The 13,625-nt window shown below is 39.9% G+C and overlaps 1 protein-coding gene across 1 annotated transcript in view; it reads left to right on the top strand.

Annotated features, from left to right (window-relative positions):
• The first annotated feature begins 1,574 nt into the window (after nucleotides 1-1,574).
• LOC112925705 (nuclear RNA export factor 2-like) overlaps nucleotides 1,575-13,625 on the top strand; it is a 38,131-nt gene continuing 26,080 nt past the window's right edge. Inside the window, 2 exon segments of the mRNA XM_026006499.2 lie at nucleotides 1,575-1,682; nucleotides 1,896-2,347. Coding sequence (XP_025862284.2) covers nucleotides 1,575-1,682; nucleotides 1,896-2,347 — 560 coding nt within the window.

Raw genomic sequence — 13,625 nt, 5'->3', positions numbered from 1 at the left:
ATAAAAACGAGTTGTACTGTATAAAGGGAAAAAAAGAATAAAAGAAGGGTTGCTCTCTAGTTCTATATACTGTAAATCCCTCGACTTCCCCTGGAACTTTCCTTTGCTGCTTGGTCAAGAACTTGCTCTTCCCATGTTCTTGCAGCTGGTGTTCTGTAGGAGGGGCCTGCTGTGCCGATCATTAGGTGTGTGTACCTGGGGAAGATGTCTGCCCCCTTTGGGTGCCAGGCTCAGTTGGAGCTGTTTATCCTGTGAGGCCTTTGTCCCCTGGTGGCCCCACCCCTCCCAGGCACAGGGTGAAACAAGGAGGAACAACAACACTGGCAGCAGCTAGAATTCCAGCTCTTTAGTCAGCTCCCCACTAGTTACTAATGCAGTCTCCAAGTCCACACTGGCCTAGATACTCCTGTGGCAGGTGCAGGTGTCCTTATCTACACAGCTTGGGGGCACCCAGGGGCAGGAGAGTCCTTGCTGTCCTGTGCCCTCCCTGTCTCCCCCTGTTCTGGGGGGAGTACAGGATCATGGTCTGTGTCCGCCTAGTGCCCTGGGATCTGGGGACCTGTGCTGGATTTGTGCTCCCAGGTTCATGGCCCCCAGAGGCAGCAGGGCAGTTACCTCCATCCTGAGCCACCCACCTAACCAAGTGACTTCTCCCAATTGTCCTGTCAAGTGCACGCTGTTTCCCTTTACCGAGTTTGGTCCAGTTTGTGGAGCGCTTTCCCCCAGGGCACATTTCCTCTATTTTGACTCGGGGAAACTGGAGGCTTCACTGCCCCTCCTGCGACTCTGCCTGATTTCCCTGCTAAGTGCTTTTCCATCCAGGAAGAATCTAGTGCAGATTTTTAAAGTTCCCACTTTTCTGGGGCTGGTCTTTCTTCTCCTGGAGGCATTCGCCTCCCGGCCTCAGCTCAGCTCCTCGCAGTGTCCCTCTCCTACTGGATTCTTTTTTATTTATTTCTGCCTTAATAACTTGCTAGATGCAAAAACCATTCTCTCTGTAGCATTCTGGCTGTTCTCTCTTTAAATCTCAGGTTGAATTCGTAGTGTTCAGGATGATCTGATAGTTACCTAGGTAAGTTGGTGGGGCCAGGTGAGTTGACATTCCCTACTTCTCCACCATCTTCACAGGACCACCCACTGCCCCATTTCTGATAGGCAGTAGAAGCCACAGAATCAGGATGCACTACAAACCAAGATGCTCTAAAATCCAGGTTTAATAGAAAATAGCATCAATTTGAGCAAATTCACTTTGTATTCAATTAATGGGGGGGGTATTTTTCTTGGGCAGTAGGAAGCAGTACATAAAAAAGAGTAGCATAAGTTGTATTAGTTTCTTTCCACTTTATCTGCCCAAAGATAGCAGATTCAGGAGCTACAATAAGAGAGGGAGGGTATTTAATCCAGCTGTAACTAATTACATGTCTCATAATAGCTCCTTATGGCGCCGGTTTGTCAATGCTGTAAGAAGGCACAGCTAATTAGGATCAGACCCAATGACTTCAGCAGAATAGGATAAGCCAAATAGAGTTGATTTTATTACATCATGTTTTCTTTGAAAAAGGAGAGGTTAGGAAATGAGGCGCCCTGTGACCATCCTGGATTTTTCTGAGCTGAGACAACAGAAGACCCCAGAGATTGGAAAACGAGCTGTCCAGTACGTGCCTGGTCCCATCCTGGTAGGGGTAAGGCACATCTAGTGCCCAGAGTAGAATGGTGAGGCCCCCAAGCAGCCAGAAGTCCTGAATATGCCTCCCTTCCATCAAGGTCACCCTAAGACCCTCCTCTAACGAGCTGTCAGATGCCCATCTCCAGAGGGAGGGAAACAGGGACTAACAAACCATAAAAGGCTGGGCGCATGGGCCCGTTTGTCCGGAGCAGTTTGCTTACATTTTAAGATAACTATCATTGTTGTCAGGTGCGAAGCCCACCTTTTGACCACAAGAAGGAAAAGCACGAAGGGCCGGGCCCCAGACGGCCCATTCCGGGCACCCCCCAAACTCCTCGTCCTCCCATCCTCCAGTTGGCAGCCACAGTGTACCAGCAGTTCTGAGGGGCCGCCCTTTTGGGCCTTCCAAGGACCCACCCAGCGAGGACTCTGTAAAGTGCAGAAGGCAGCGCTGCAGAAAACAAAAACGTGGACTCTCCAGGAGGCGCAGTTACAAAACGCTAGTCCCAACCCGGTTCCTCCAGTTCCCGAGGGACCGTCAGCCCCGGCCCCGCAGCCACTGTGCCCTCCTGACCCCATAGTCTTCTGGCTCCAGCAGGACCACATGTCCTCCTCGCCTGATGGCCTGAAGACAAAAGAAAGCCGAACTTCGGACCCACGCGGCTCCACACACAGGACGAGGTTAGCCTTCCCACCCGGGACCCTGCAGTGATAAGCTGTGGGTCAGGCCACGCCCCAGCCATCTCTGATTGGCTGATGGATCCCAGGCCCGCCCCTTCGCCCCTACCCCCTGCTTTGTCTTGTAGGCTTGAGCCCTTGGTCTCACCTCTACTCAAGACCTCTTCCCTGCCTCAGTATCTTGATGACGTCATAACAGAGCCGCCTACATAGACCCTGGTCTCTCCCATTATTCTTGTGCTGAGGATCCACTTCCCTTCTTCCCAAGTTTTCTCACTCCTTCAAGGTAACTGGGACCTCTAAATAAGCAAACACTTCTTTCCCAGTTAGCTTCCAACATGTGGAACTGGCTTTTTATAGCCAGAGAGCCTAAGTACGCTGTGATAACCACACAATGGTTTGGAAGCAACGCTCAGTAGCATCTGTTCTAATCCTTGACCAGGTCATGGAGGAGGGGAGCTCATTGAGAGGGTGGGCAGTTCAGAGTCATTCACTCTCACAGTTGAGCATTTCTGTGACAGTGGTGCTCTCCTTTATAAAAGTCACATTTGGGAGCACCTGGGTGGCCCAGTCTGATATGCATCTAATTTGGTTCAGGTCTTGATCGTAGGTTCCTGTGATGGAGCCTCTCATGGGGCTCCCTATTCAGCGAGGAGTCTGCTCCTCCCTCTGCCTCTGCCCTGCTCCCTCTTTCTCTCTCTCTCTCCCTCCCAAGTAAATAAATAAAATCTTTTAAAAATAAAATAAAAAAATAAAAGTCACATTTTCAATTTTCTCAGCCACTGAACATGGTAGTAGTCAGTTTAGGGTAATCACAGGAGGATCTACTGAGGCTATTCATCTATATCTCCTCAATCCCTAGCACTTTGGCCCACAGGCAACACTAAATACCTGTCTATAGATTGAAGTAATACATCCATTATAGAGCAGTAATTTTGGACAGCAGCACCACCCAGTGTCCATGTTGGAGGGGAAAAGTGAGGATTCCATAGTTACTTGAAAGGACTAAATGCCCAAAGTTATTTTCTGGATACTAACCCAGAACCTTAGAGCATTAAAGTAAGATGGAGATAGGATTATAGCTTGTCTCCTGTATTTTCCATATGGCTCATCTATGGTGGTAGAAATACTCTACATAGAACAAAACATCCATTCCCTTTTCTGTGCTCTTGTAGCACTTCATGTTAATTTGAGAATTTTGTGCTTTTGTTGGAGAAATTTTTAAAGCAGAAGGCCACCTTCATTCAACAAATAATATTTATTGAATACCTACATTGTCACAGGCACTAAATATAATAAACACCAATGTTTCCATGACTCAGAGTTGAATGATTTTAACATTTGGGTTTATTTACTGTCTTTTTTAAGAGTAAAAATAATACAGAAAATTTGAGGTTCCCTTGACCCTTTCCATGTGTCCATTTACTTTTCCACTTCCTCAGAGGTAGTCCTATCTTGAATGTGAAATGTAGTTTCTAGGCCATTTTGCTATCATCACAGATTTATGCAATCTCTGTTTCCAAGAATGACATGATGCATTGTGTCCAGGTGTAAGATTGAATTTCCATATTACTTGGAGTCATCAAGGACGTCGCAGACACTCACCCACCCCACCATAGCCCACAGTTTAAAATATGCCCTGAATCTGTCTTGAATCCATCAGAACTCATCTAATTATTTTGTTTATCCTCATTTATGCCAGTTACCACAACAATCCTGAGAATCTCCCATGATACCCCTCAATGCCCTCATTTTAACCTCCATAAGGCTGTGACCACATTCCCTTTCTAGTTCACCTCTCACACCCATTCTTTATTCCTAAAGCATAATGCACCCTCAGTAATCCCCTATATCTTCAACCTCTTCTGTAAATATGCCCTTTATTGCCTTTCCCTAACAGAAACCAGGCTCTCCCCTGAGGATTCGTGCCCCTGAAGCCAACTCAAGAGGAGCAGATGATTTTTCTCTCCTACCACCTTTGTACCACAGAGCCTGAAGGCTGAATAAATGCTTCTCTTGCTTTTCATTGCTGCTTTAGGTAACTCGTCTCCTGCATCCTTGAAAACCGTCAGCTTTTGGCAACTTGTCACCAACTAGCTTTAATGGTTGTTGTCATCTACCAAACTTCAGTTTCCCATCTCTCCTTATTTCTTGAAGATTTTAGTTGCTGGAACATGGTCACTCTCAATGAAGTAGAACTGTCTTGATTCCTGGTGAGTTCAAGAACAACCACCAATCTTTTTTTTTTAAGATTTTATTTATTACTCAGCCATTAGAAACGACAAATACCCACCTTTTGCTTCGACATGGAGGGACCTGGAGGGTATTACACTGAGTGAAATAAGTCAATCGGAAAAGGACAAACATTATATGGTCTCATTCATTTGGAGAATATAAAAATTAGTGAAAGGGAATAAAGGGAAAAGAGAGAAAATGAGTGAAAATATCAGTGAGGGTGACAAAACATGAGAGACACCTAACTCTGGAAAATGAACAAGGGATAGTGGTAGGGGAGGTGAGCGGGTAGTTGGGGTGACTGGGTGATGGGCACTGAGGGGGGCACTTGGCGGGATGAGCACTGGGTGTTATGCTATATGTTGGCAAATTGAACTCCAATAAATATTTATTTATTTATTTATTTATTTATTCATGAGAGAGGCAGGGACATAGGCAGAAGAAGAAGCAGGCTCCATGCGGGAAGCCCGATGCGGCACTTGATCCCAGGACCCAGGATCACACCCTGAACCAAAGGCAGACGCTCACCCACTGAGCCACCCAGGTGCCCCAAGAACAACCAGCTAAACCGGGCTGGAGGAAAATGCACCACCACATGACTAACTTGAACTTTATTAACATGAACTTCAATCTGGCCCATAATGCTGCCAATTACTCAATAGGCCTCTGGTCCCTTAACTTTCCAAGTGTTCCAAGTTATGATTTCATACCTTCTCTCTCCCCAAATGCCCAACACCACCTCCCCACCCAAACTTTTCTCTCTTTTTTTCTTCTTTTTTTTTAGTTTTTTTATTCAATTCAAATTCAATTTTCCGATATATAGTATAACACCCAGTGCTCATTCCATGAAGAGCCTCCTTAGTGCCCATCACCCAGTTACCCCATCTCCCCACCCATCTCCCCTTCCAAAGCCCTTTGTTTGTTTCCCAGAGTTAAGAGTCTCTCATGGTGTGTCTTACTCTCTCATTCATTCCCACTCAGTTTCCCTACTTTCCCTTATAATCACTTTCACTACTTCTTATATTCCATATATGAGTGAAACTATATGATGATTGTCCTCCAACTGACTTATTTCATTCAGTATAATACCCTCCAGTTCCATCTACATCAAAGCAAATCCCACCCTAACTTTTGTTACTTTCTATTTTACTAGAAGATTGTATCTATCAAAAGAGAACTTTCACTGACTTCTACCACCACATCACTTCACCTACCCACACCTGCATCTGTGTATACATAGCCTTCTTGTTGATATCTTTATTAGTCAGAATTGTTCAGAGAAACAGAACCAGTAGGATATATAGAGATAGATATGTAGATTTATTATGAGGGATTGACTTATGTGATTACAAAGGCTGAGAAGATCCACAATCTACTAAATGCAAGCGAGATGCCCAGGAATGCTAGTGATGAACTAGTCCAAGCCTGAAAGCCTGAGTACCTAGGGCCAGGGGATGGTGGTAGGAGGCAGGGAGCAGGCAAAAGTATAAATCTCAGTCTAAGTCCAAAGGGCTGAGAACCAAGAGTACTAATGCCAGGGGCAGGAGAAGAAAAATGTCTTAACTTAAGCAGAGAGAATAAGTTTGACCTTTCTCTGCACTTTTTTTTCTCTTTGAGCTCTCAACAGATTGGATGAAGCCCACTGATATTGGTGAGGGCAATTATTTTTACTCATTCTACAGATTAAACTCTAATCTCTCCTGGAAACACCCCTCCAGACACACTCAGAAATAATATTTTACCAGATTTGAGCATCCCTAAGCCCAGTCAAGTTGACACATAAAATTAACAATCACAAAAATGTTATTTTATGATTAGCCAAAAATATTTAATATGAGTTAAAAAGAAAAGGATATCCTTGAAAGGATGCCAGAAATGTCAAGGAACTGTAAAATGTGCTAGTATATATAGAATTCTGTTAAATTTTATTTTTTAAAGATTTTATTTATTTTTTTATTAATGAGAGATACAGAGACACAGGCAGAGAGAGAGAAGCAGGCTCCATGCAGGGAGCCTGACGCAGGACTCGATTCCAGGTCTCCAGGATCACGCCCTGGGCTGAAGGCAGGCGCCAAACTGCTGAGCCACCCAGGCATCCCAGAATTATGGTAAGTTTTAAATGCTTTTTAGAAATAAGAAAATAAAGCCATTGTGTCCTAACATTGACTAAAGACATTTTGGGATTATTTGGATTGTCAAAATATAAAAAGAAAACTAAAAAAGATATTTTAAAATCTCAGGAGTAATTAAACCTACCATAAAAAATAAATTTTGGAAAAATTTTTTGGTAAAGTTGGTTTTAGATAACTATGTCATTAAATAAATTAATAAGGAAATAAGTCAATATATGGCATGAACCAAGTCAAAGATTTAAAAGACTGGAGAGAATATCATTTCAAAAAACTGTAAAGGTCTGAACTACATATTATTCTATTAAGTGTTAAGCCAAGGACTTGTGTAAGTCAGGGTTCTTCAGAGAAACAGAACCAGTAGGATATATTTCTTTCAAAGAATTTTATTTCTTTACATTTATTTCAAGGAATTGATTTATGCAACTGTGCGGACTGGCAAATCTGAAGTCCACAGAGTGGGGCAGCATGCTCTTGCAGGAATTAATGCTGCAGTCTTGCAACAGAGTTTCTAGCCAAGTTGACATATCACAGTAACTAAAATGCCTTCATCAAGAACCCTCTCTGAAGACCAACTAAATTCCTTCTAAAACTTACTTTAACAAGTCTGCTCTAGTGATTTTCAATATACAGATTCCCACACACCATTCTTTCAGTTCAATACAAATTTATTGAATATCTACAATGTGGTAGGTACTACTGGAGTGTCTAAGAAGCTCCATAAATTTGAGGTTTTGCAGGCATTAAGTTTATTTGATCTATCATTACCACTTATTGCCTTTAAGCAAATGTGTCAGCATTAAAGGATGCATCTGAATAGACTACTGAAAAAAGTTTCACCAATAAGGTTGTTTCTCTATCAACATATCTCTTATTAGAATTCAGCATTAGTAGTCCTTTTACAGTCTCAAAAGTTTCCTCTACTGTGTTGATTGTAAATTTAAGAATGACTTCATTATTATATGAACACAATGAGGCCATAACATCCCCTCTATATCCTGGCTTTTATATGATATATATTCCCTATCTTTCAAGTCTAGAGTGTTCTGTTTTTAACCTACCCTTTTTTATTTATTCACTTTACTACACTAGTTGGTCTTTGCTAAAAATCATGAAATGAGATCAAAATAAAGATATTTGTTGCATTAAAGGCAGAGTGTAATGGGGACGGGGCAGCCTCATTTTGTGGAGCATTTGTAGTAGCAACATTTTCTTTTTGGTCTATGTAAGTGAAGTCACACCTTAAGGTAAAACTATAAGTGTTGGGGTATCACAATTGTTTACATGAGGTTATATGTAAAAAATTTTACAATCACTCTTTTTCCACATATTTTTAATTCTGGTAGCCATATCATCTTTGTTCCTACAGCCATGATACAAACTAAGGCTCATAATTAGGCTACCTTTGTTGCTGGTGCTCACCTGATCTTGGCTAGTTAATTGAACTTTTGTCTTCCAGCTCTAAGAAATTGACTCAGCCTTACTTACCCATATTTTTTCCCATTGCATTGCTGTTAGGACCAAATTTCTTCATGACCAAGTTTCCTCCTGGGTCTTGCCAATAATACCATCTAGTCTCTTATTTCTGGGCTCTAGTTCCCTAGTATTAAATCTCCCTATATTTCACTGCCTACTTTTCTGTATCTCATCTCCTAACTGAAGCCAAAGTCTGTTCCCTGGAGTTGTACTCTATCTGCTGACCAGAATCCATTCTTGACTCTTCAAAAAACTGGCTCTTCTACTCTTAACTTTTCTTTATAGACTATGGTAAGGAATTTCCCGTGATTACCTACTACATTCACACCATTGCCATAACATAAATTACCATCAGCTCCTATTTCTATATCTACAAGTTGAAGAAAGAGGCAATATTGAAAAAGATATTTCTTTGTTTGTATCTTTAATTGTGGTATATTATTTTATGGAAAAAATGTTGTGCTTATCAAGTAAATTATATGATAAAAAGCGAGCATTGCATCTTTTCCCATCTCTGATGTCATTCCTTCAAAAATTGACAGTTAATAGTATACAAGCAGTAGTTTTCCATTTCAACTGCATCTTATTATCACCTGAAGAGTTTTTTAAAATGCTGATATCTGGCTTCTACCCAGCGGTCTGCTGCTAAATGTTTAATAACTGCTCTATAGGAGAGGCCGATTTATAAGCCTTTGTTGATTTTCAGGGCATGAACAATCCCATGATGGCCAATTTTAACCTATCGATGTGGAATAGTGAATTCAATCAGCTGGTCTAACCAGATCTCCTGAGCCAGTAGGAGTTGACTTCAGTGGACCGCTGCCTCTACCCCAATCCTAATCCCACAAAATTGAATCAGAATCTCTGGGGATAGGCACAAAGGAAACTTGTCTCACACAGAGATTTTGTAGTGTTTGACCCTAAGGTTTGTAACTAGACTCTACAATTTCATAGCAGTGTAACCTCGGGAAACTACCTCACCTTTCTTCATCTGTAACATAGTGATATTAATTGTATTTACTTCCTAGGATAATTATGAAGATTAAAAGAATTTGGGTATGACACTTAGAACAGTGTCTAGCATGTTAGTTATTGTTATTCTGTCTTAATTCAGTTTCTTCATTACAGCTGAGCTTCTTTGAGAGGATCATCCAAACTTGACTCTGACTACCATTTTTGATGTTAATCATTAAGTGTATTGGTTATCTGAAGCAACTCAGGAATTCTGTGTAGAAAGTATTTAAGATGAGCTTAAATTTAGAATTGAATCTGAGAACAAATAAGAATTTTGATTAAAAGTACAATTAAAAATCAGAAAACATTGCATTTCATTTCTTATACTAAGCTGGGGTGAAAGGGGGTAGTGAACATTTGATCAGCTAAAAACATTTCTTATTCACCAATATTGTGAACCTAGGTCAAAAATGCTAATGGCACACCTTCTAAAGATGCTTTTCTCCATGGATTAGGTACAGATGTGGACTTTGATGGATAATGAAGACATAAATAAATACCTTGAAATGAATTTCTGAAGGACAGATTACAGTTTCATATTCACTGTCCATATGATTTAAAAGCTTAATCTCTTAAAATCCTATTTACTTAAAATAAAATTTTAGAGCCCAAAGTCACCTTTGAGATTACTCTTTACTCAAAAGGGAAGTATTTCTTGCTAACTATGTCTTAGATAGTATAAGCAAGTTCTGAATGAGCTCATGGAATTTTCTCAAATATTCTTTGGCTCTCAGTTTTTTAATGGATTTTTTAAATGTGCTGAAAATTTCTGCTAATCAGACTCTAAACAAAAGGAGACTTAGTTAACAGGAAAATAAAGAAAATAATACAAGGTTGTTTCTAAACAACACCATTATACCAGCTTAGAAATGACCTCCTACAGCAACCAGGTTTATGAAAGCTTATATGTAGGATTCAACTCCAAAATAAGTTGTGGTCAATTTAGAATGATAATGAAAAACCAGCTTGTACAGATAGATGATCCACATCCCCAATTACTGTGTAGGCTGCTTAACAGAGTATCAGTTAGCTTCACAGCCTTGGACATCTGTGGCTCACAAATCAGGACTTTCATCTTCTTAAAAGTGTTTTTAAATTCCAAAAATTATGTGAAATATCAGGAAGAGGAAGGAAAAGAACTAACTTTTTTTTTTTTTTACCAAGTGAGAGATGAAGTTCAGATTTTAATGCAAATATATAATTTAAATGAACAAATATAACCTATCAGACATGCTTGACAAAATTGTTTAAACTCTTACATTTGGAAGATGTGTAGTCAGGCTTTCATCCTTCTCAGAAAGTCTTATGTTGTTGTACCAATTACTGATAGATATAGGTTTATGTATACAATGGAATATTACTCAGCAATTAGAAATGACAAATACCCATTATTTGCTTCAACATGGATGGAACTGGAGGGTATTATGCTGAGTGAAAGAAGTCAATTGGAGAAGGACAAACATTATATGGTCTCATTCATTTGGGGAATACAAATAATAGTGAAAAGGAATAGAAGGGAAGGGAGAAGAAATGGGTAGGAAATATCAGAAAGGGAGACAGAACATGAAGACTCCTAACTCTGGGAAACGAACTAGGGGTGGTGGAAGGGGAGGAGGGAGGGGGTGGGGGTGAATGGGTGACGGGCACTGAGGGGGACACTTGACAGGATGAGCACTGCGTGTTATTCTGTATGTTGGCAAATTGAACACCAATAAAAAATAAATTTATAAAAAAAAGAAAAAGGCCTCTTAATCAACATTGACAAGAAACAAAGCATGCACAATTTCATCTTTCAAAAAGCCATTTTCCATCTGGCTACATCTTCATTTATATTACTGTGGTTACAAGATGTATATATTCTTGCTCCTTCAATTTTTTTGTCTTGCTGAGAAGAAAATTTTCAACAGAGTATTTGCATTTTTCAAGTACATATGTCCATAAATACGATTTAACCCACATTTTTATAACTGAAGTATGTCAACATAATTAAAATTTTCTAATTTTGATTTCCACAGAGCTTATAGTCTAACAGGGACCAATTAAAATTGCAGACCATGCCTTAGGCCATCATGAAAATCTTTTTTTAATATAAATTTATTTTTTATTGGTGTTCAACTTGCCAACATATAGAATAATACACAGTGCTCATCCCATCAAGCGCCCCCCTCAGTGCCTGTCACCCAGTTACCCCCACCCCCCGCCCACCTCCCCTTCCACCACCCCTAGTTCGTTTCCCAGAGTTCGGAGTCTCTCATGTTCTGTCTCCCTCCCTGATATTTCCCACTCATTTTTCTCCTTTCCCCTTTATTCCCTTTCACTATTTTTTATATTCCCCCAATGAATGAGACCATATAAAGAAGTCAAACTCTCCCCCTTCTCCGATGACATGATACTCTATATAGAAAACCCAAAAGACTCCACCCCAAGATTGCTAGAACTCATACAGCGATTTGACAGCATGGCAGGATACAAAATCAATGCCCAGAAGTCAGTGGCATTTCTATACACTAACAATGAGACTGAAGAAAGAGAAATTAAGGAGTCAGTCCCATTTACAATTGCACCCAAAAGCATAAGATACCTAGGAATAAAGCTAACCAAAGAGGTCAAAGATCTATACCCTAAAAGCTACAGAACACTTCTGAAAGAAATTGAGGAAGACACAAAGAGATGGAAAAATATTCCATGCTCATGGATCGGCAGAATTAATATTGTGAAAATGTCAACGTTACAAAGGGCAATTGACACGTTTAATGCAATCCCTATCAAAACACCATGGACTTTCTTCAGAGAGCTAGAACAAATTACTTTAAGATTTGTGTGGAATCAGAAAAGACCCCAAATAGCCAGGGAAATATTAAAAAAGAAAAGCATACCTGGGGGCATCAAAATGCCAGATTTCAGGTTGTACTACAAAGCTGTGGTCATCAAGACAGTGTGGTACTGGCACAAAAACAGACACATAGATCAATGGAACAGAAGAGAGAATCCAGAAGTGGACCTCAACTTTATGGTCAACTAATATTTGACAACGGAGGAAAGACTATCCACTGGAAAAAATTCTCTTCAATAAATGTTGCTGGGAAAATTAGACATCCACATGCAGAAGAATGAAACTAGACCACTGTCTTGCACCATACACAAAGATAAACTCAAAATGGATGAAAGATCTAAATGTGAGACAAGATTCCATCAAAATCCTAGAGAAGAACACAGGCTACACCCTTTTTGAACTTGGCCACAGCAACTTCTTGCAAGATACATCCACGAAGGCAAGAGAAACAAAAGGAAAAATGTACTATTGGGACTTCATCAAGATAAGAAGCTTTTGCACAGCAAAAGATACAGTCAACAAAACTAAAAGATAACCTACAGAATGGGAGAAGATATTTGCAAATGATGTATCAGATAAAGGGCTAGTTTCCAAGATCTATAAAGAACTTATCCAACTCAACAGCAAATAAACAAACAATCCAATCATGAAATGGGCAAAAGACATGAACAGAAATTTCACAGAGGAAGACATAGACATGGCCAACAAGCACATGAGAAAATGCTCTGCATCACTGGCCATCAGGGAAATACAAATCAAACCCATAATGAGATACCACCTCACACCAGTGAGAATGGGGAAAATTAACAAGGCAGGAAACCACAAATGTTGGAGAGGATGTGGAGAAAGGGGAAGGAACCCTCTTGCACTGTTGGTGGGAATGTGAACTGGTGCAGCCACTCTGGAAAACTGTGTGGAGGTTCCTCAAAGAGTTAAAAATAGATCTGCCCTTAGTCACCAAACTTTATCCCCCCAAACATAAAAATGCCCATTGAAGGTCTGTTGACTAATGGCATCGAAGGAAAGCATTAGGTCTGGAATAACTAGAAATATTTTGACATTACTACGTGATTATATAATTGTAAGCCCTATCAACTTTCCAAAAATTGGCTTTTCAAAACCCATTCCAAATTAAGTAGAACTTAATATACTATACCATCTCAGGACTTAGATGCAAAATAAGTGTTAATCTTTTATGGTGTGTGTTTTACATTTAAAACATGTCTTAATCCAAATAAGATAAATTTCAAATATTCAATAACCATATGTGATAGTGGCTGTTTTATTGGAGAGTGTAGTTCTATATTATTTGGTGTATGTTAAATTTTTCATAATATTTTTATTAATATAATTCAGAAAATAAAAATTTATGTATGATGAGTTCCTAGAAATATTTCTGCAAGTTTTGAGGTCTATAAAGTATATAAAATATAAGTGCGTGAGTATTTTTCAAACATAATGTATATTATGAATAAACATACAATACAATAAACTTTTAAAATTTAAAAGCATGATTACTCCTCTACTCAGCAATATCAGCAATTTTCTACATCTTTATGACTACACAGACACTCTCTCTCTCTCTCTCTCTCTC

This window comes from Vulpes vulpes, chromosome X, assembly GCF_048418805.1.
Source record: "Vulpes vulpes isolate BD-2025 chromosome X, VulVul3, whole genome shotgun sequence".
In the NCBI taxonomy this organism is placed as follows: domain Eukaryota; kingdom Metazoa; phylum Chordata; class Mammalia; order Carnivora; family Canidae; genus Vulpes; species Vulpes vulpes.
The sequence above is the reverse complement of the archived record's forward strand: the minus strand, read 5'-3'. Positions and strand labels throughout refer to the sequence as shown.